General features: G+C 43.9%; 2 protein-coding genes across 4 annotated transcripts in view; one reads left to right on the forward strand and one right to left on the reverse strand.

Annotated features, from left to right (window-relative positions):
- The window catches only part of LOC119382822 (protein cycle), a 50,598-nt gene extending 40,867 nt beyond the window's left edge, over positions 1-9,731 (forward strand). For all 3 annotated transcript variants that reach the window (XM_037650685.2, XM_049412329.1, XM_037650686.2), the window contains one exon: positions 7,473-9,731. In XM_037650685.2, the coding sequence (XP_037506613.1) occupies positions 7,473-7,537 (65 nt within the window). In that variant the 3' untranslated portion in view covers positions 7,538-9,731. The remainder of the gene's footprint in view (positions 1-7,472) is intronic.
- Positions 9,732-19,284: 9,553 nt separating this feature from the next.
- The window catches only part of LOC119382824 (kinesin-like protein KIF3A), a 33,441-nt gene continuing 29,445 nt past the window's right edge, over positions 19,285-23,280 (reverse strand). Inside the window, exon 16 of the mRNA XM_037650690.2 lies at positions 19,285-23,137. Within this exon, the coding sequence (XP_037506618.1) occupies positions 23,095-23,137 (43 nt within the window). The 3' untranslated portion in view covers positions 19,285-23,094. The remainder of the gene's footprint in view (positions 23,138-23,280) is intronic.

Here is a 23,280-nt window from a genome sequence, read left to right on the forward strand (position 1 = left end):
AAAATAATTGCCTTACTCTTCAAAAACTATTCGAACAGTATTCAATTCGTATTTGATCCGGTATTATCGCTATTCGATTCATATTCAATATGGTTCTAAAATTCACTACTCGCACATCTCTAACGATTTGAAAAAGTAACCGCAAGAACACGTAGAACACTGAAAGAGACAACACGAAGCGGTTGTCTCTTTCTATATCCTGTGTGACCTTTGCTAATTGTGAAATGGAGGCCGCTTGCTCAGTAATGAGACTCCTATATTTCTCCAAATCCTGCTCAGTCATTTCACAATGTGTTACTGCTAATAGCATAGACTGCTTTCACTGAGAACTGCTGCTATTTCATTCCTTGTCCTGAGTTTTCATGTGACCACGCCCTGTATGTCAAAGTACAAGTTGAAGGCGCACATCCTAACTACGGCGAAACACTAGATAGTTTTAGAATTGGGCACCCAAGAAATTTGCAAGCCACCAGGACGCATGCGTAGAACGCAAACCACTCTCAGACTCTTGCGCTCGCGTTGTCCCAAGACCCTGCAGTGCCTTCCTTCGGGCGGCAAACAAAACCACAGAGAACATGACCTCAAGAGAAGAAAATAAAGACTGTGCTTGGCAGTGGCACATGAAGCCACGGCTCGCGTACCCTGCGTGCATCGATTCTGGTCACTAAGATAAATCTTCATTTGGCTTTAGTTGGTACATATTCCTGAGGCTAAAATTACAGTGAAAAGGCACTTCTTTGTCCTTCTTCTTCTTTACTTCTTTGTCCCTGCACCCATCTGAATATAATTTGATGTCTTTGCTTATCTAAATACACTATCATCCTTGTTACACGTTTTGGTTTAGAGCTATTTTTATGTGCATATGTGCAGTAAGTTTTGAATTGAATTGAATTTACTGACAACAAGGTTGCGAGGATGACCAGGCAAAAAAGCTGCATTGAGTAGCTTGAGGGGAACCTGGCCACCTCATACACTGGGGAGCTTCACAGCTGTCAAACAGAAACACATGGTATATATAATGCGTGAACTAACTAAAACAGTAAAAACAGTAAACATCCATGGTCAGAATAAATAAACAAGGTTATTGTGGAAAAATTTCAAAAAAAAGGGGAAGAAAATAGGCGAAGTGATGAAGACAGGCAAAAAGAAAAACAAATGAACCCATGGCAGCACAAGCAGTCGCATAAATATGTCGCGTAGCCTTTTTAGCGACAGAGTAGATACATTGAGACCCTTTTCTTTGTATAATTGATTTAGAACAGTAGGTAAGCAAAACTGTAGCATTTCGTCACCGTGTACTATTTAGTTCTGTTTTTGTTAACAATCCAAGGTTCTGAATGACGAAATTTATAAAAAGAATTATGTTGCTGTAAGGATGCCACTTTTGTTAAAGCATTATCATTCTTAATTTTTCCCATTGTATACATGCAACAAAGCCTAAGTTTGCCTTGGGTTTATACAGTAAACCCTTGTTAACTCAAACTCGCATATCTCGAAAACTCTGTTAAGTCGCAACTTTTTTTCGCCGTGCATTAACCTCCCATAGGTGCTATGTATTTGCCCCCTCTTATCTCGAAACGTTTTCCGGAGGGAACAGCGGATATCTCGAAATCTTGACCGGGAGGGCAGAAGGCAAAGTCTACTCCCAACAGGAAACGAGGGCTCCGTGCGAACGCTTAGCTCTTACTATACGTGCTGAACGCGGTCGTGAAGGGCAAATTTGAAATTCCCGTGGACGCAGCTGTTTCCTATCAGCCTTGTCAAGCAACTGTGGGGGTGATCACGTGTGTGCACCTGCACCCGACTTATGCACGGTGGGCAGTGTGTGCAGCGTGCGCCCGTCAGTACGCAACCTAGCCCTTGCATGTGCGAGCTGGTGTTCTTTGTTTTCCTCACGATCTGCGCACGACGCACCTTGAGTTCAGTTTTGCTGAGTAGTGAATGGTCTGTGCAACGAACGCTTCCGAATATCGACCAAGATGTCCCACCCAAAGCAGTGCAAATCTGTGACGTTGGAGAGAAAAGTCGCGCTAATCAAAGAAGTTGAAAAAGCCGGTCGAAGCAAGTCGTGCATCGCCAAAGAATTCGGCATCCCTTTGTCAACCCTCTCGACAGTGCTTAAGAACAAACAAAAGGTGTTGGAAGGCTTCGAGCAAAGCTTCTCGAGCAAGCAGAAGCTCATTCAAGCGTCCAAATTCCCGGACGTCGAAGCAGCACTTCTGTTGTGGCTCCAAAATGTTCAAGCAGCCAATCTTCCCGTGACAACCCAAATGATGATGGAAAAAGCAGACGCTTTGGCACTGCAGATGGGTCATGCGGATTTCAGCTGCAGCAATAGCTGGTTCGAGCGGTTTAAGAAGCGAAATAACGTGTCATTGAAGCCTATCCACGGCGAAAGCGACATTGTCGACGAACAGGCTGCAGACGTATGGCGCAACCTACGCCTCACCCAGCTTCAAAAGGAGTACGCGGACAAGGACATTTTTAACCTCGACGAAGCCGCTCTCTTTTACAAGATGCTGCCTAACCACACATACACACCAAAAGGCGAAGCGTGTTCAGGCGCTAAGCAACGAAAAGACAGGATAATCATTCTTTTTGGTGCCAACGCTACCGGCGATGAAAAGCTGCCCCTCCTCATCATTGGCAAGTCGCTGAATCCCAGGTGTTTCTGAAATGCACAGCTCCCGAGGGATGTGACCTACCGCGCAAATAAAACGGCCTGGATACGGCAGCGCTTTTCGAAGAGCATGTCCGTGCGCTTGGCCGGAAGATGGCAAAGGACGGTCGGAAAGTGTTGTTTGTTGTGGATAACTGCCCCGGTCACGGAAAAATCGACAACTTGGCGGCTGTTACGCTGCAGTTTCTGCCGGCGAACATGACGTCCGTTCTCCAGCCAATGGATCAGGGAGTCATTGAGATGGCCCGCAAGTATTATAGGAAAAGCCTGCTGCACCGAATTCTGCTGTCGTACGACAATGGGAAAAAGTATGAAATCAATCTGCTGGGTGCAGTCAATCTGATGGCCAAAGCCTGGCGCCAACTACGCCCGCTGGCGATTGCTAACTGCTTTGCACATGCAGGGTTTTCTCGTGTCCCGGAATCGATCAAAGAAGACATTGGCGCAGATTTCTGCGGCTGTGATGAGTTGTGCAATGAAGTGCGCAAGGCAACTGGCTGCGTGAGCGATACTGAAGATGTCGAGATCGCCTTTGAGGAGTATGCGCTCTACGAGGCGGATGTCCCCGTTACCGGTATGCTGTCGGACACCGATATCGTTGAGATGGCCGTGAACGACGCAGATGACCATGCAGACGAGAAAGAGCCTTGAAAAGTGCCTACGACGACAGAAACACGTAACGTGCTGCACTTGCTCCGCAACAAGGTCGAATGCAGCGGTGGCGACCAACGGCTCATGCAATGTGTTGAGCAACTGGAGAACGCCTTTCTCGGACCAAACGCGAATGCGAAACATGCGAGCATCACGCAGTTTTTTGGTCCTCGGTAATAAATTTTTTTTCCCTCCAAATTCTTGTGCCTTTACTACGGTAGCTGTCTCTTGCAGTGGAGCTTTTCCTGGCACCACTGGCTTTTTCTTTTATAGTGACCTGGGCAAACATTTTCGGCCTTTTGCTTAACTCGAAATACCGCTTATCTCGAAATTTTCCCCGGATTTGACGGCTTCGGGTTAACGAGGGATTACTGTATATGCATTGGCGTATGAAAGAATAAAGCAGTTGTTAGTGTTTGCGTCGTACGTTTCTTTTCCCCGTGGGTGTCTTGTGCGTTTGCGCTATAATTTTAGCGTCAGAATTCTGGTCGTGGTGTAACATATATACTGTGATTCTGGTTCAGCCATCTTGTTTCTTTTCTCCTGTGGCATAAGCCTACAAGAGCCAAAGCGTTCCCACTAGCTCACGCCACCACGAGCCACGGGACGCTCTTCTTTTTCCCTGGCCAACTGGCCACAAGTGCCGTGGCACTACAACCCCAAAATGGAAAACTAGCGTGAGTCACCAGCAATACGACGCAAACGCAGCTCGGGCAACGATGCAGCGTGGCCTGCGTCTCACATAATTTTAATTTTGCCACGTGTGGCGTCCTGTGTGTTTCACCCACCCCCACGTGCGTTTGTATTCTACCATTAGTATCCTGGAGAACGAATGAGGCATGGCGTAATTGCTTAAGGCAGTGAGCTGCGGAGCGAGGGGTTGCAGGTTCAAAGCCCCGGTCGAGTGCTTCTGTATATTTTCTTCTGAATTATATTTATTTGTGCCTTTTGTGTATATATACATATATACACATATCCGGTACATGACAGCGATGGCGAAAATCCGCCGAGAGCGTCCATATAATTGCTATCACAATAAAATTGCAGTCAAGTCAAAGCAAAATGTTGCTGTACAGTCGAACCCAGATATATAGAATCTGAAGGGAATCAGAAAAAAAAAATCAGCTTCACCGCAAGGACGAAGCAATGAATGCGATAGCAACAAATTGTAATGTTATACGAAGTAAGGCTGGCAGATAACACTTTTGGATCTGATCTTGCATAACTCTACAAAACGCTAATGTAAGAGGATACGGCCGCTCCAGGGAGAGCTACGCTTTTCACACAGTCTCTTTACGTTGAGAGCGCAGCACGTAGAAGAATATACGAGGCTCCTGCTGCTGCCTGCCGAGATAGCGCATGTGCCAGCGTTCGTAACCACGCCCTTAGAATCAAAGTTCACAGTTTCTGCTCAAGCATCAACCCCGCCCCTCCCCCCACCTTCCACGTCCCTTCATGCTCGTATAAGATGGGCAGCGCGTTTCCACTCTGCTTGAGCAGCATTCGGCGGCAGGTCTAACACGCGGGGGGATGTTGTCGCATGTGCCCTCCGAGCAACGGAGATGGACAGACTCGTTTAATCTCTGCTTCAGCCGCGTTCGCCGCACCTGCTCGCGCACTTTTACCCATTGGTAGAACATATGATGCGATGTGGGATGTGATCAATTTGGACTATATACGGAACGTGACGGCGACGGCTACGGCAACATTGATTCCGAGAATCCGTTGGAAGTGTCCATATAATTGCTTTCGAAATAAAAAGCTCTATATATAGCTAATTTGATACATGAAATATTTTACACATTGAAAATATATTCAAGGGCATTTTACAACTTTCAATATTCACAACAATTCATTATCAGTGATTCCACTCCTGCGCCAACTGTGCCAAAGTGCGCCAAATTGTATTTACTGCGCCATCCTGATAATATCGACGAAATTTGCACCAAACTGCGCCGAAGTCTCGGGTTTGGGGGCGTCTATCACCGGCAATCGCACCGCCGGCGCGTCAGAACATGTGCAGCTCGATCTTGGGGCTGCCAATAAAGTCGTAATCATGGACCAAGAATTATTCAACTGAATAAATAGCGCTCGCGCGTGCGTTCCGAGTAAGCCACGATGCCATGCACGGTGGCGACGTAGCTTCTGTTCTGCAAGTCGGCTCGACAGCAAAACGCGCTCTCCGCAGAGGCTTGTGATGTCTAGGCTTATCGGTAGCGAGAAAGTGCGACGGCGATTCATCGGCGGACGTCGTCTGTTCCAGAAACGCAGCTGATAGCTCGATTCAAGCGTCGCACGGCACGTAAGGAAAGCAATGTTCAGTAATAACTACATGAGTGCCGCTAAAATGTCTGTCACTTCTGTTTCCGGACATCGCGGAATGAAATCTGGGATCGCTCGCAGTAGATATATGGGACAATATCGAATTTTCCTTTGCTTCGCGTTTATGGGAGCACGCAAACGGTGGAAACGCGTTGACACTTTTCCTCAGATATACTTTATCCATGGATCTTCATCCAGAACAGCTTTTCGTAATTCCTTCCGCCAGCACGTCCGAGTTTGTAATCACTATGCGGTAAATACCCCCTAAAAGGCCCTGCCGTTTCGAGCTCACGTGCTAGGGTTCAAATTCGAATGTTTTGCTTGCTTTTTTTAAAAATGTCATATCATTAGTAAAATCATATCTCCTGGTCGGAGCAGCAGCAAATGCGCAGCTGTCAGTAGCGGGCCCGTCGCTGACGGCCCACAGTGAAGCGGCTGCGCCATGTTACACGTCCGTCCCTCGCTTTCGGGGGTCAATAGCTAACGGTTAAAAAAACTCGGTTTCTCTTAAGAGCGAAGCAATGAATGCGATACCAAAAAATTGTATTATGAAACGAAGTAAGACTAGCAGCTAACTCTTTTGGATCCAATCTCGCGTAACTCAACAAAACGCTGGTTTAAGGGAATATAGTCCCTCCAGGAACCGAAGCGTTTTCTTGCTCTGAGTTCTCTAAACGCGAAGTAAGCGTTGAGAGCACAGCAAGTTTACGAGCCGTCTCCTGATGCCTCGAGATAGCGTGCGCGCAGGCGACTGCGCCCTTCGAACGATGCGGTCCCCCCCCCCCCCTTCCGCTCCCCTGGCGTCCCTTCATGCTCCTTACGAAAGACTGGCGGGGCGTTTCCTCTCTGTTTGATGAGCAATCGACGGCAGGCGCGCACGCGGGAAGATGTTATCTCATGTGATGTCCGTGCGGCGGAGACAGACGGCCGGCTAGTTTAATATCCGCTTCAGCCGCGTTCGTCGCCAGCGCTCGCGAGCTTTTACCCGCGGCTAGAATGCGCGTGGTGATGTTATTAATTTGGACTTTATACGGAAAATTACGGCGACGGCAAAAATCCGCCGAGAGTGTCCATATAATTGCTATCGCAAGGGTCAATGTACGGGGCAGATTTTGCCCCCCCCCCCTTAGGTGATTAGGGGGGGCTGCCCCCCCCCCTCCCCTGTGCGCACGCCTATGCTCCTGGGATGATTTTTTCCATGAGATTTGCAATGAATCGAAATATTTCTAGCCTTCATAAGAGCCCCATAATAATATTCAGGTGCTTGAATGTAATGCAATATGCTTTTGTATTGCACTCCAGGATGTAAAATTCGCTGCTCCAAAGTGCTCCCAGATGCAAAATTATCTGCTACAAAGTGCTCCAAGATGAAAATTTTGCTGCTCCAAAGTGCTCCAAAACAGAAATTTTGCTGCTCCAAAAATTGCTCCAAATCAGAAGTCCTCGGTAGCATCACTGCATTATATATGGGTTCGATATATGCGGGTTCTACTGTATCATAAACCTTCATGTTTCACAGCTGAAATACTGGAACTGGTGCTAAAATGGGAAACTGAAAGCATATGAGATGTCTGGTAACTAAGAAATTGGTGCATCTGTGTTGTTCACGATCTCTGTTTTTACCTGTGTGCAAAACGTTAGAGATCTCACCAACCGCCACTTACTCATTTTTTTTTAAGGCGGTTACGCAACACAACATAGATCTCCTGATTCACTTAGTCTAAGTCTGCTTCTAAATAGCGAAACAAGCACAAAATGTGGAAGGAGAGAATTGCGCGAAAGTGTAACGCTGTTGCTCTTTTTCTCTCTCTTTCTCCAGAATCGTCCTTTCAAAACTCTGTACAGCAAGACGACAACTACGACGACGATGACGAAGACACATAGTGGTACTAGGAGACACGATTATGCTGTACAGACTCCCCTATCATGTGCGCGTGTGAACATTTCATGAGGACTTTGCAAGCCTGCACCACCGAACTGTGTGTGTGTGTGTGTCAGTGTTTGTGCACTGAACTTGCATGGAAAAAAAAAACTGACGGCCAGTGCAATATAGTGCAGTGTGCAGTCTGGTCTGTGGAAGGGACCAAAGCAACAAGGCTGCTTCTGCTGTTCCCGCAGGGTGGCGCAACACACCACACTCGCTTTCCCTCTCTCTCTCTCTTTCTCATGACCGCCACCGCTGTGCTCCGCCCCTTGTTGCCATACTTCCCTGTCGCACAAAGGGTCTAGCGGTCGAGACCAGGACATTGGGGGGAAACAGACTGTAGTAGGTTGCATTGTGAGATCTTTTTCTTATTCCCCCACTCGCAGCATTGTTCTTGTTCGCATTTTGGGACATTTTTTTTTTTTTTCGCAGTGTTGAGCATCTGGTGTGTCTTTTTTTTTTTATCTAATGCTGCACAGGCACCGCAAGAATTGTTTTGTCCAAAGCAATGTGTGCAACTCCCTGTTTTGCGGTGCAGAACATTCTAGTCTTTCTCATGTGCTTCACTGTTGATTTCTCTTTTTTTTTTAATATTATTTTTTTTTTACACCACTACCCATCATCTCCATTAGGGTGGCAGTGTCATGTGCAGTCCTTAAATGAGAGCCTTGAAGGAGTTATTTTCATATTGTCATGTTGGGAAGATAACATGATATATATATGTATATATATATATATATATATTACATACATATATATATATGTACACTCGCGCACACACGCACACACACACACACACACACACACACACACACACACAAATATACTCCCAGTGCTCAATGATTCGCATCTTTGAATGTAGTTTTAGAATCGGACAAAGCTCAAATCAGCCTGTGGTTGCATTTACCAAGGATCTCTGGCTTTGGCGTTAGAAAGTGTTTGGAATTGCATGACCAATGAATTAGCAAGAGGCAGCAGTCAAAGCATAATCTACAGTGATATGTCAGTATGCCTGAGCTTTTCACCCTCCTTCACCCTCAACCCAATTGCCTGGTCACGTGACCATCCAACGTTGCGGCCAGTTTTGAACCGGGACTTAGTGCAAATCATCACATCGCTCTTCTCCCCCATAGCGCCCTTCTATCACCCCTTTTCTTCACCTGGCTGTTCTGTTTGTATGTACAAAAAAAAAAGAAAGGGCATGCATGACAACATATTTAATATACGTGTATGTCTCTAGTGCAATCGGAGAGTGCTTGTAAATGTGCATTGTGATCGTGCACAACTTTTTTCCAGGCAAGCCGCAGTCGTTGCTCTTTTTTACATTTTTGGCGTCTCGGTGTTGTTGTCCAGTAAAGCCACTGGAAGTTTGTTTCTCCTTAGGCTTGTTTACCTTTTTTTTGTTGATTGGTTGGTTGAAGGCAGATATTAGAAAAAAAAGTAAAATAACCACTGATATGCTTCACTCACAAGTTGTTTGGGGCTTCTACAGGGCCAGATAAGCTTCTCTAGATTCTATATTTTAGGGCTCAAGCACTGCCGAGCATTGCTTATAAGGGCCCTGTGCGGCACAATCGTTACTTGAGGAGCACCAGGAACTCTTCGCTTTTGAAGGAAAGAGAGAGAAAAAATATATATAAGGCTATTTTTTACTAGTGCTTTTTGAGGTGGGTTAGCTTGTAGCCAAGATATCAAAAGGACAGTTTGCCGCTGCCCGCTGCAGAGCTGTTTTTACTGAATTGTTATCGAGCACTCCTTCACTGAAAAAGCTGTGCAAAAATGTATAAAAAATGCGAGGGAAATGCTTGATTGGAAGTCATAGCTTGGTGGTAATCTTTACTGTGGATAGCGTTACGTGCATTGGAGGGGTGCTACATCACTGGAGCTTCTACAGAACACTGTTACCTTTTTGCGGCTTCTAATTTTTAAACATGTTGATGTTTGGAATTTTCTTAAATGAAGTATTCATATTGCACTTGTAACATATTTTTATGTCCTTTTGCAGCATGCCTGTGTGGTTGTAAGGCACAACTTGTTACCTGGCTCAAGTTTTCTTGTAAACTCTAGTTGAAAGCATGTGAAATGTGTATAAAATGCCTTGTGATATATGACAGCCATTGTGTAGTTCAAATGAAAAAAAAAATACATTTGGAATGTCATGTTTATGGTTTATTATTGTTTTTTCTAAATGCATGTAATACTGAAGTGCGTGTGTCACATGCCCAACCATGCCTAACATTTTTTTTTTAGGGATGTATACGATACGAGCATGTCTGAGGCATTTAGATAGTGGAATCGGCTGCCGTGGAGATACGGAGTGTTCCGACGTTAAATTTAACTTGTTGCGAAGCTTGAAATGGAACCGGCAGTGTGATGTCCTTGTTCTACCTTGCTAGGCTGCATCTTATAGAGCCACCAGTTTCTAATGAAGCTTTTCACAAGCTGTTACAATTTGTTACAAAGAATTTGAAATGAAGCAAAAATGAAAGAAATGGGGCACCATTTATGAGGAAACTGAAAAACACTTGACCTCCATTCTCATATGCATAGAAATGATTTAACTTGACAACCACTAAACAATTTGAGCAACATTGGTCATATTGAAGAAAAACAAGTTTTTTGAAATTTCTCAAAATTTCTAAAAATATCAGGTTTTGCAATCCTTTACTTTCTCAGCAAAAAGGGATATTGCAATGCTGCAACCTCCGCCTATCAGAATGTGAAGAGTGGGCAAAATTGGTGTCCATTCACTTTGCCTTGTTGTGGGAATTACTTGCATAATATTTTAAACTCTCACATAAACAGTTTGGTGATAATTATAAGCTTAATGCATTGGATTCATATGCTTTAGAGGCTTCCATAAATGTGGTTTACAGAAGAGGAGTATATTTCTTTTTACTGAGAATTGTAAGCTTGACGGCAACATTTTGAAAATTTTTTGCTAGGATTAAGGCTTGGGCACTGTTTTCAGCGCTGTTTCCCTTCTGTGAAAATTTTTATCAAATTAGACAAATTTTTTTAGACACAGTGAAGCCATAAATTACTAGAATTCAACTTGTAATGTGGCAGTTTGTTCAGTTCAAACCCTGTAAGAGAAATGAGCATTGAGTATGTGTTCACCTTGCAAGCATTAAAATGGCAAGTTAACAGGCTTGTCCAAGCTAAAGCGCCTCCCTTTTATATGTGCCAAAAATCACTTTTGCGTTAAGAATGATGCCACCATTTATGGCACAGAGTGTCTGTAACATGGCATTGTTTAGCATTGCCTTTCTAATCCTCAAGACTAGTTGGTTGGTTTGTGGGGTTTAACGTCCCAAAGCGACTTGGGCTATGAGAGATGCCATAGTGGAAGGCTCCAGATAATTTCAACTGCCTGTGGTTTCTTATCGTGCACTGACATCGCACAGTACATGGATCCCTAGCATTTCGCCTGCATCGAAATGCAACTGCCACGGCCGGGATCGAATTTGCACCTTTCGGATCGGCATCTGAGCACAGTAAACGCAGAGCCATTGTGGCAACCTAATCCTTGAGACTGTTGTAACTGCACTTGTACATTGCCTTAAGATCACAAGTGGCACAAATCACTGAGTGGGACCAAATGTTTGTGCCATGGCCCACATTGTTCATTAAGGGAGGTACTTACCCATCCAAACATAAAATTTTACTTGCACCACAGGATCTTGCCACCTTATTTACACACGGTATTCTTGCTAGGGATGTTTGTACAGTGCTGCTTCATTGTTCAACTTTTAGTCCTAACAGACGGAGTGTGTACACTTCTCGAAGAACACGTGTGCAGTTTTAGAAAGTATGTATGTGTCGTAGGCTGTAGCTGTTGTGAACACAGTATGTTTGCTTGGAAACATTCCATGATAGGCGAGGTCTGACCTGCAACAAGACTGTCATGGATTTGCACTGTCCTCCTTCCGGGAAGATACCCAAGTTTCTATCTGCATAGACCGAAGCATGACTTCAAAAAATTAAAGCACAGAAAACAGGGATAAGTGAATTTCAGTGTAAATTTAATTTTTCACATTTCTTTGCAGCCATAAAACACATCTGAGAACTGAATAGTGTAGTGTGTGTGCAGCTCACTGCTGTAAAACTGAATCATCAATCAACCAAAACCAGCAGTGCAAGTGCAGGTACAAATTGAAAAATAGTTCATAGAGCTTTGCTCTTTGTGCTACAGTGTTGCCAGGATGCCAGGCATGTTTCCTTTCGTCCATCCTTTTTCAGAGAGTAAGAGCTATAAGTCATAACATGTATGAAAGTACATTGTGTTGGCCCCAAAAATGTATTTATTTAAATTTGGATATAAGGGTGCCCTCTCCCAATTATGAGAAGTGGAAGGCAGCAGAAGAAACATTAGTGATAGGAGTAGGCATTGCTGTTGCTTTCCTTTTCTGAAGTTTCCACTTGAAACCACACTACAACAGAATGCTATCATGGAGCATTTGCTTGCATACAGTTGTGAAAAGCATGTCTAGTTCACTTTACCTCTACCAGGCATATCAACAGTGTAGTGTACTAGAGAAAATATGCACTAGAAAAGAGACGGTGTGTTTGTGTCTTGTGGAGCTCCCGCTTCAGATGGCATAAAGCTGCAGCACTCGTTCAGAAAGATGGGAAATGTTGCAACCATGAGAAACATGTCATCATTTGTTTTCATTACTGTCATGCCCACAAGAACAATAGCTCAGTAAAACTTGCTGCCAGGCGAGTTGGTTCATACTTGCAAGGGAGAAATGGATGCGCACAAACTATAAACGAGGACGCAGAAGACGCGGGCGAGTGCAAACTTTCAACTAACTTTATTTTTCATCGTCGCAGTCAATATATATGCTCATTCACTCATGTGGTAACAACGGTAAACGCACTGTGACGCTCTGCAGATTACAAGTCAAGCAAGAACCTCGATTGACTTTCCAACAAAGAAATTGAAGTTTGACTAACACAGACGTTCCCTCTTGTCGAGATATAAAAGGCTTCCATCAGCTCCCGAGCAGTGCTATCATGGCTTTTGCCCAAAATTTTAATGCCTCGGAAATTCGGAGCACACATACAATGCCGGACATGCGCAGGCAAATGCGCATTCTCTTCATTGATTAATGATAATTCATGTTAATTCCCTTGCACAAACGCTGTGTTAGTCAAACTTTAATTTCTTTGTTGGAAAGTGAAATGAGGTTCTTGCATGGCCTGTTGTAATATGCAGAGTGTGACTGTGTGTTCACCATTGTTACCACCTGAGTGAATGAGCATATTGACTGCGATGACGAAAAATAGTTGAAAGTTTGCGCTCATCCGTGTCTTCTGCGTCTCCATCAATAGTTTGCGTGCGTCCATTTTTTCCTTACAGTAGCTCATTCTCCTGCCTAAATGATGCTGCAGAAATTATTGGTCAGCGCCTTGCAACGGATACCCCACAAAGTGTGTGCGTGTGCTTGTGCATAAAGATTCGTTCAAAATGCATTCGCTGTACGGCTATGTTTTGCATTGCGCTCCCGTTTGCCTGTGTCAATCATGTCGGCTGTGAAAGCAGCAACGATGAGGTGGACAAGCAAGCTGGAAGTTATTCACTGTGATCATAGGCGTGTGAACGTGAGGTGCAGGAGGGGAGGGGCTGCACCCCTCCCTAATTTATTAAGGGGAGGTGCGAAGTCTGCCTCATACCTTTACTACGTCGGACCTGTCCCATCATTAATTAAAGCACGGCATAATGGCCATGCATGTTTTTGACAATAATGGTGGCCAAGAACCCCTGCTGTTGCATTCTAAGAACCATTACTTCTCAACTTTACCTCCGGAAAGCAGGGGACCAGAAGCAGGCCATTGTGAGAAGCATGCCATCGCTTTAATTGTTGCATCCATTGCAAAGCTTGTTTGTTTTAGGACTCTACCAAAGGGGGGTGGGGCGCGATAAAGCGTGCTACAGGCGTCAAGATGCAAATAACGAAGTTGGCGTCCCAAGACAGGTGTGGTACCGAATTGCAATGTATGTTTCGTGCCAAGTGATGGCTAAGATGCTGAGAAAATTACAAATGAAGACATCAGCATGCCACTGAAGAAATTAGTACTGTTGTTTACTAACGTTTTGAGGGGTAGAATGCTCCACTGCGAACCAGATAGTACTGTGTGTGTAGCACCATGGGGCTGTGCAGTAAGGATGCCACACTTTCATAAATAGACTTATGTAAAGAGGGAGCCTCAGTTAGGCAGTCTTGTAGGAAAATTTAATAGAATCAATCAAGTGGATTTCCTTTTATGTTAAAATCAATTGTAGGTGACAACTATTTATCGGTCATACCTGTCGGGTAATCTAGAGGCTGTGGTGTTGTGCTGCTGAGCTCAAGATTGCGGGTTTAATGTCCGATACATTTTGATATGGGCAAGATGTAGACATACACGTGCATTTAGATTTAGGTACACATTAAGGAACCCTTGGGTGGTCAGAATTAATCCTAAATCCCCTACTGTGGTGCACTTCATGACCACATCATGATTTCACCACATAAAATGCCATAATTTAATTTCATGTTTAAAGAAAGCCAATTCGAAATTTTCACAGTTTTAACATTAGCCACCACTCACTAACGAAAGCTATGTTCACTCAAAAGCAAATTCTTTAATGCTCTGGAGCACTATGCCATCATTCTTGTTTGTAATGCAATATTAGTTTGCCTTTGGGGTTCCTCCAAAGATGCTTCCCCAATTCTCAGGTTATTGGTGTGAAACAAATTTTCAGTGCAGTGGCATTTTCGCTCAAGTAAACCTTGTGTGTACAAAAGCAGTATATTTACAGTGCCCTTAAACCAGCACCAGCAGTCTTCGAACCAAGTCATACAGGTGCAGCCAAAGAGATGATAGTAAAACACCGCATAGGGCTGTCCTAAATGCAGTAGCATTTGCATTGGAAACACTCGTGCACAAGGGAACCACTGAATGCCCTTTGCTTATATCAAGTGCTAAGTATATTTTGGTGTCCATAGGGCTGCAAGCTCTGTGCGACACAGCTACAGTAGTGATGCCATTGATTTCAACCTAGGCTGAAAGACGTGGCAGTATCCCTGTGACGTGCTGCGTTCACTGACATTACAGGCATGACGGACAGAACTATGAAAACTTTTGCAAGAATCTGGTTCAGAACCAAGGTGCGTGCTCTCTTGCAAATTCTCAAGACTTTTCCATAAAGATTCTTAATGTAGTGAATAGCAAAGTCAGAAGGGAATGTTTCATTTCTTGCTGTGGTCCTGGAATTTGGAAAGAATGAATCATTTAATGTTTCAGTCCACGTCTTTATATATCTGGTTTATCTTCTGCAAGACTTTCTTGCCTAAGGTTTTCTAATGGTGTGGCTAGAGGTCTGCCTGTGCCTGCATCTGCCCATTTATTCTTGCTTGTATTCCAACATTCACTCCGTGTTGTGGTGTTCCCCAATCTTGACGTGCCATCCGGAAAAAAGTAAAAATAAAGACATGACCAAAGAATCTCCACAATTCGAAGTTGCTTGTCGCAGTCTGAAATACAAATATGTGTGCAATGCATGGCGGTTGAACAGAGCTGGCATTCATCAGTGTGACTATGTTGCACACGTTATTCAGGTTAGGTGTGAAAAAAGAGCAAGAAAAAGGTTAATCTTTTCTTGAAGGTCACCATTACATTAAAGTATAATGTGCATTCTCCAAGTCTAGTACTGCAGACTGGCATAAAAAACACACAGGGTTCTTTATGTATTCGCCTAAGACGACTCGAAGGTGAAAGCAATCTTCTTTTTCTTCTGTCGATATACTGATCCTCCCCTGGTCCCATCCAAAAGCTTTCTGCACATAACGTGGTTTTGCACTGCCTTAAGGATCAAAAGCATTGCAAGCTTTCTGCAACTCACCTGGTTTTGCACTGCCTCCGTTATCGGCCATGCGACAATGTCATGCAAAGACGTCACAATGACGTCACAAATTTTGGCGATCCGTGACATCATGGTGATCTCATGACGTGATGGTGATTTTTCGTATATGACTCGTGTTGATGCAGATGCCGGCGGTCAACTTTTGTGTTTGACAAGGCATCGCATTAAATAAAATATCTCCAATTTATTGTGCCCTCCACTACTTGTTTCAAATTGAGACATCTTTATGGAGGTAGATTCACAAAGGGAATTCAGAATGTTGTCGAAGATGCCGCGTGTTACAGACCTGCTTTTGTGAGTAATGGTATCGGGACAGTCAAGTCGCAGCTCATGGTGCAACCGTGGCTCAACTCCTCTCGATTTAATGCTGCTGCTTCGACTAGGATTGCAGACAATTAGAGCTTTTGCTTAACGAGATGATCTTGTTCCGAATGAGCTTAACCACAGACATTTACTGTTGCAAAAACCTTATAGAAGAAAGCTTGATATGGGACTGAGTGCTAGACTTCAGATGACAAATTTTGTTCACTAGGCATGCAAAGAAGTTGCATATGCATTTGTTGGCCACTTGTTTGTGCAGACAGTTGCACAAACAAGTGACCCACGAAGGAGTAACGAAAAGTGCAAAGTGAAAAGAAAGAGATAATCGCAGTTAATTGCATTTTAACAATTGCTAATGAGTGCATAAGTGCACCATCTCTGGCATCCAGCTTTTCATTCAAACATTTCTCTCTCATCTCTAGCACTCACAGAAAAAGAATTGTAACTTAAAGGCAACCTTGGCACTGTTATCTTGATCAGTTGTGCATGCTAGTCATTACACAAGAAAATCTGATGTCACGTTTCAATTCGTGAGCACTGTACATTCACATGACCACACTCCTGAGTGGCCAAGGCCAGCTCCACTTTCAAATCTTGATGACATGCCTAGTTTGTCTGGTCGCAGAGCCTTTGCAAATGCGACGCAACAGACACGGAAGAGCAGCAAGGATGTGTCGTTCCTTCACCGATCCATATCTGCCGTGTTGTTTCACTACAACTCTTAGCCGTCCAAGCTCAAATCAACACTTTCCTGTTCCAGTCGTCTGCGTGCATAGCCTACCGTTCCTGGCGCATAGGCCCAGCTCTAGCACAAACGCTCACACGCATTAAAGGTCATGAAATCGGGCTCAATTTCAAATTGAGCATCCGAGCTCGGAATAACTTTTTTTTTAACAGATGTGAAGTGGAGGTCAGTGGTCTAGTTGCTGAAGCAGCTCCTCTAAGTTGGAGCAATAGTTTTAATGCCTTTGTAGGCAGGCAACCCTGGTCACTGTCTCTAGGGAGTTTTTCATAGGGACTAAAGAGCACTTCCCGATTGGACTGTTCTGTACTGGTGCAAAATACACATGCTTTGTACTAGGTAACTGCTGTACTGTCTAGAGAAAATTATGGGAGCCCTTGAAGGAAAGGTCTATAGCAAGAATCGAAAACTCACAAAAGCTTAGCTCACCTGGAAGAGTCCTTGCCAATCTTAATACCACAAAAAATTTGCATGCTGTGGTGCATGATAAAATTATCTCGAAAACAGGTTTAAGAATGAATTTATTTGCGAAATATAAATAGCTTCCGATAAAAACATAGTAAAATATACATAGAACTGCATAACAATAAAATAAATAATAGGACAAAAATGGTATGAAACTTTTGTTGAATATTCCATTGTCGCAATTAGCACACAGTAAAACATCTCAGCAATTTATTTCGCTGCTTCACGAACATTTTTAGAGAGCATATACACTGAAACAATTTTTTTTCACAAACAATGAAACTTGGAGGATGCTTGAGCTTTGCCTTCAAGCGTAGAATGCAATGGCGTAATCCCCATGCATATTGCCTTCAACCGTGCCGCAAGGAAAGGAACACTTGCGTCTGTTACATTGGCCGTTGCAAACTATCCTAGAATGCCTACAGTAAGTACAGTTGCAAAGTGCCCACTATGCCATAATTCTTCCCTTTGAAAATTGACGAAGTACTCACTTCGCATCCGTAAGGTGCCACCCGCACCTGCACACTTTGTAATGGGTGTTAAACCACCGACTCGTTGCGCATTTTACGTGTTTCGACGCCTGGTGCAATCCTACGATTCTGCCACGCAATATTACATGCGTTAAGGAGACTCCTCCTGCTACATGAAATTCTTATAGTGTGTTTTTACGAAGCAGTTTCAAGCACTGGAGTGGCTCCGTGGTAGAACACCTGCTTGCCACGCACAAGGCCTCGGTTTGATTCTCACTCTGACCGGAGACTTTTTTTTATTAGTGATTTGCATCTATCTCGAATTTTTGAACGCCGACACCCGAATTTCTGCAAAACGATCTCTAACGCTATGGCGTTAAAATTTTATCACAGGTGTCTCCAGCACACATAAGGGTACATGAAAAGGCATGTTCGTAATGCCACATATTTAGTTAGCAGTGTGATGACTGACATAAAGATTTTCTTGTGTTGGACGCCACGCAGCTAACCAAAGTCATCATCAGCACAGCATCAAATATGATTGGTGACTTTTTCTTCATTTGGTGAAGTTCAACACCAGGAACTGTCAGATGTGCAAGAAGATGTAAGGTAACAGTGTACTGTAAGCATGAATACAGCTTTCAAGTGAAAGAGTTCACTCTATGCCATATAACATCTTAATCTGTACACTTAAGCCAATAAGTTGCTTAACTAATGCATTCAGGAATCACTATGAAGCACACAATTACAGTTAAAGTGACGATGACAACACGATGTACCACCATTTCTCAAATCTAATCGTGATCATCTTCAAACAACTCAACTGGAACACCCTGAACTAATGAACTGAACCCTGAAACCTTACCTCCATGGCCATCATCACCAAGATGGAAACAGCATATCTCCCCAGCAGTGGCACATATAAAATGAGTCACAAAAAGGCTGCTTCTAGTGCTGCCCAAACCAATCACATCAAGCTTGTAGAAAATTCATAACTACGCCGACACATAACATTAGCACATAATACAGAAAATATGTACAAACCTTAATAAATGGATAAATATAAATAAATATGAACACTGCTCAATCTATATCATAACACAAAACAGTCTTTTTGTTCCTTCTCACAATACATACATTAGTCAATCAGTTAATTGCACTTTGCCCTGTATTGTTGAATAAATTATTTCACAAAGTCCACATTGTGACGCATGAAGCTAAGCAAGGTGGAATCCCAAGACGGATTCTCAGTTTGTTCAAGTGCTGCACTTAAAGGATTGATAATGCATGGGGATTACATAGATGTCACACACTGAAAATGTCACGTAAAGTTAGCTACTTAGATTGAGAATTACACATACCATCATGTCAAAACAAAACATCTACATGAGAAGACAAGCTGGCTATGCCAAATCAGTTCCGCAGAAATTCACAACACGGGGAAGTTTCACGAAAAAGAAATATTACTGTCAATCTGATCTGTACCGCAAAGCTCCAAAAAAAAAAAAAGCTAATAAGGGTTTCTAGACTTGGATGCGAGGCTATTTTTACCATTTTCCCTGGGGTTTGGCATTCGTCATCGTTTCCGCACTGAGTACAGTATTCATATATACTTGTATATGAATACTACCGTATTTACTCGAATCCAGGCCGGCCCCGATTCTAAGCCGACCCCCGAAATTCGCAAGTCGAGAAAAAAGAAAAACTTAAATCATTGTACTCGAACCTAAGCCGACCCCCCACTTTCGCACATCGTTTTTTCGAAAAAAACATCGGCTTAGATTCGAATAAATAAGTATATGTATATGTATATGAGGCGATCGCGGCCAGAGGATTCCAGGACTGAGAAACCCTCCCGCCTAGGGTGACCCCAAGCTTACAAGCTCGGGAGCACTGTTTCGGCAAATTAAAAGTTTATTTCATCATCATCATATACTTCTATATACGCACATACACTCCGATCACAGAGTTATGCGCCCGGACAGACTACTTGCTGCCACCTAGCTACCATCCTGTGTAGTAGGCAACACCTTGGATTACTGGGAATTTCTGTGGGGGATTATGGGGGATTACTAGGTGTATGTGTCCTTTCTTGGCCAATCCCCCAGAATAAGTGCTATTGTGATGCAATGGGTATGAATTCAGCATCAATTGCACGTAAATACGTGCGATATTTCTCAGTGCACACACCTCTATTTTTCTGACATTCTTCCTTCGGCAAGCATCGCACATTGCCTTCGCTTTTGCAACACAGACAGCTACAGAGCTGTGCTCATGTCATCCACCCCTGCTTCTACCTTGCTAAATCAAACAAGCTGCTTGTCATTTAGGTTCCAGCAATGCGCTGGACCTTCCGCGTTTTTCTTTAACTGCGAAGCTATCCTTCCAAGAAACCCATAAGTATAGAGCGCTTATAACGTAAGTCGCCGGAGTCGCGAATATCCACACTATAAGCGGTACCGCACTATAACCAAAGCAACCTTCTACAAAGGCTGCACTTGCGGAAAACGTGTTGAGCATGTAGCCTCGCGTGTCCAATAATCGACATATGCGATTTGGGGCGCTTACAACCACTTAAATCTCCGAATGTTCAAAAATTAACCGCCAAAGACCCGCATTGCCAACGAAATGCACACTGGGGGAAAAAGCAAACAAAACAAAGTGCCATCGCGGAAATTCGCCGACTACGTTTCAGGCCACCTCGAGGTATGCGCATTACACAGAAACCATGTCGAATCGCGACCGAAATTTCACGTGCTGAGCGGTACCGATCGTTCGATTTCACGGGCGCGCACGCGATGTCCAAGACATTGCAATCGAATCTGGAACCACCATTCGAGAGTTGCATGTGCCAACCATGCCCTCGTTTTCATTAACGATATGATTCTCTTCCCTTCAAGTGCAGTCATCGCAAAAAGTTTCGTTGATTACGCACCAAACCGCAGCGTTCATCGCCCGCGACCGCTACCGAAAAGCAACCAACGCTGATTAGGCTTAGCGTGCGGTTCAGCATGTTGTCGTGGGAAGTTTCTCCAAGACAACATGAAGATCGGACGTCGAAAAGATCACACTCAAGCACTAACCCAAGAACAGCGCGCATGATACGATGTTTGTGCGGTTTATGTTCGCGGCTGGGAGATCAACGGCGACAAAAGCCCGCCAAGCTCGTTTAAGTCCGCGCACTGGCAGAAAAGGCAGCTCGCGCCATGAAGCCGCAAAACTTTTCAATTTGCAGACGAGGTAGCAAACGCGATATCTGTAGCAAGTGCGATAACGACGACGCTTTTCCCGACAGGAAACTTACTTTAAAGCGCACTTGATGAGGACGCGATCGTATGTTCCACGCGTAACGCGCTGCCGGCAAGCGGCCGCGGAGCCTTGCGGCCTTGCCGCCGCCGGTGCAAAGGCTACACCGTCGCCTAGGCAACCACCATCCTTCCCCACTCGGCGAGCCCGCACAGCGCTGCCGCGGTCTTTTTCCTCCCTCCGCCCCTCGTTCGTTCACTGTGCGTGCCCTCGCCCTTCGTAACGACCTCGTCGCACCCTCCCCAGCGGCGTACCTCCTTTGAGAACCGCACTCGCTACCGCGTTTGTCAGAAATATTTTCTTGCAACCGCATTATAAACGGCATTTCATCTTGGGGGACTGCACAATAAGCGGTATGCGTATACATGCGGTTCTATGGGAGGGTAAACGGGAGTCGAAAAAGACCGCATTATAACCGGTCCTGCACTATATGCGGTTACGTTATAAGTGGTCTGCACTATTAGTTTTCTTTCAAGCTTCATGCTGCTCTCTGGTAGATAACATTTTTCTTCCTTTAGAGAAGACAAAGCAGCAGGCTTCTGTCCCACCGTAGATTTAACCAGCATGTGTGAAAATGGTGTGACAGACACTTTTCAAAAAATTCTCTGCATTGCACGTTCACCCAAGTGATGGCAGCACCTGTCATAGTTCAAATGAAGACAAATTTCTAGCTTCACATGCTGGCACTTGTCTCTTACGCATATTTAAATCATGAGAGTTATGCCTACACTTTCTGTGTACTTAGGTGGGGTGATGAAACTAAGAAGTTCGCACGCACAAAATAGAATCAGCTCGCACAAGACAAGGTGAAATGGAGATCATTGGCAGAGGCCTTCGTCCTACAGTAGACATAGAATAGGCTGATGATGATGAAGGCAACCAAACTTTGCTTGTACGAGCTGTTTGCAGATAAGACCATGCCACCATTAGTTAAGCAAAATGCATTGCAGGAAAGCTGGCTTTAATATCACGAAAAGGGAGACTCTTAGCTTTAAGGCTTGGTTTAACCACGATTGTGCACTGAAAAGTTCAAGTAAGCAAGAATATATGTTTCATTTGGCCTATCATTTTGGTTTCACACTGGCATGACTGTAGTACAAGTAGAGCACACACTTCTTGGCTCATGCCTCCCATCACAATTGGAAATAGGCCTTCGCTTAGAAAAGCATGAAAAATGCGATGTAATGAAATGCTACTACTAGACAATGCCATTGCATGATATGCGTGTAGCAGTGAAAGCTTAGCATCAATAATGGCACTATAGAGCTTAGGCATTTGCACACACTGCAACAACATAAAAGATTGAACGCTTGAAAGTGTGATAGTAGTTCAAGTCTCCGTTACTGCTGTTTGCTGTGTAATGTGCCACCTACAGATATTTCTCGTTATTTCAATGCAGGACTCCATTACACTGAAGTCTTGTTCTCCCTTTCATACTCGTGCATTGAGTACATGTACTACCCCACACAGAATATCAGAGGTGTATATAAGAACAGCAGTGCCAGGTGTCTACCTAGCCTATACAGCACTCTTGTTACAATGAATGGCCACACTCAATTTAGTCACCAGCACAAAGGTACTGAATTAATACCAAATTACATTGTCGGATTTAACGTCATAAAGCTCATATGGTCATAGTGGAGGGCTCCACATTAATTTTGACAATTTTGACCAAGTGCGGTATTTAAAAGCGCACTAAGCATACAGCACACTGGGAATTCTGCAATGTATTTCCACTAGAATGCAACCACTGTAGCCAGAAATCAAACCTGCAACCTTATTGCTCAGCATGAGTGTGCCATAGCCACTGACCCACTAAAGCAGCCAATGAAAAGTTGGCTGCAATAGAAATCTTTTTGAAAAATTTTTTTTTCACTCACAGACATGATTTGTGCAACACAAGGGCTTTTCTAACTCGCATTGTCGAACCATCAAAAGATTAAGCCACCAACGCGGGTATTCCTGTCTATACCTCCGACATTCCATAGGGAATAGTATGTACTTATATGTGAGGCTATAAAAGCCCACATTCATGCTAAGCATTGGACATGGTTATCAGTCAAAGCTAAAGCAGCGAAATGTGACAAAACACACAAAGAAAGGACAAGCAGTACCCTTTTCTTTCTGTGTTTTGTGTTGCGCAGCAGTCTCTATTTGGAACATTTACTAATGTGCACCGTAATTTTTCCTCTGGTATGGCAGCTGGTAGAATACGCGCCAAAAACACAATAAGTGCAAAGTGACACTGCACTTGCCCAAGCATGAGTCAAGCAGGAATATAAAACGACGTGCCCATTGGAGCTAAACTTGGGAGAGGCTTCCCGAAGCAACTCCACAGTGATCCCTGCAAAAAGAAAGAAAAAAAATGTTGCAAACTCCCCAATCTCGGTATCCTCTGAATTTCACAAAACTTTATATTTCTTCTCAGAAATGCTGAGAAAAACATTCATAATCATATTACAACATAGCCGTTCATAAAACGAAATG

This window comes from Rhipicephalus sanguineus, chromosome 2 (genome assembly GCF_013339695.2).
Source record: "Rhipicephalus sanguineus isolate Rsan-2018 chromosome 2, BIME_Rsan_1.4, whole genome shotgun sequence".
In the NCBI taxonomy this organism is placed as follows: Eukaryota; Metazoa; Arthropoda; class Arachnida; order Ixodida; family Ixodidae; genus Rhipicephalus; species Rhipicephalus sanguineus.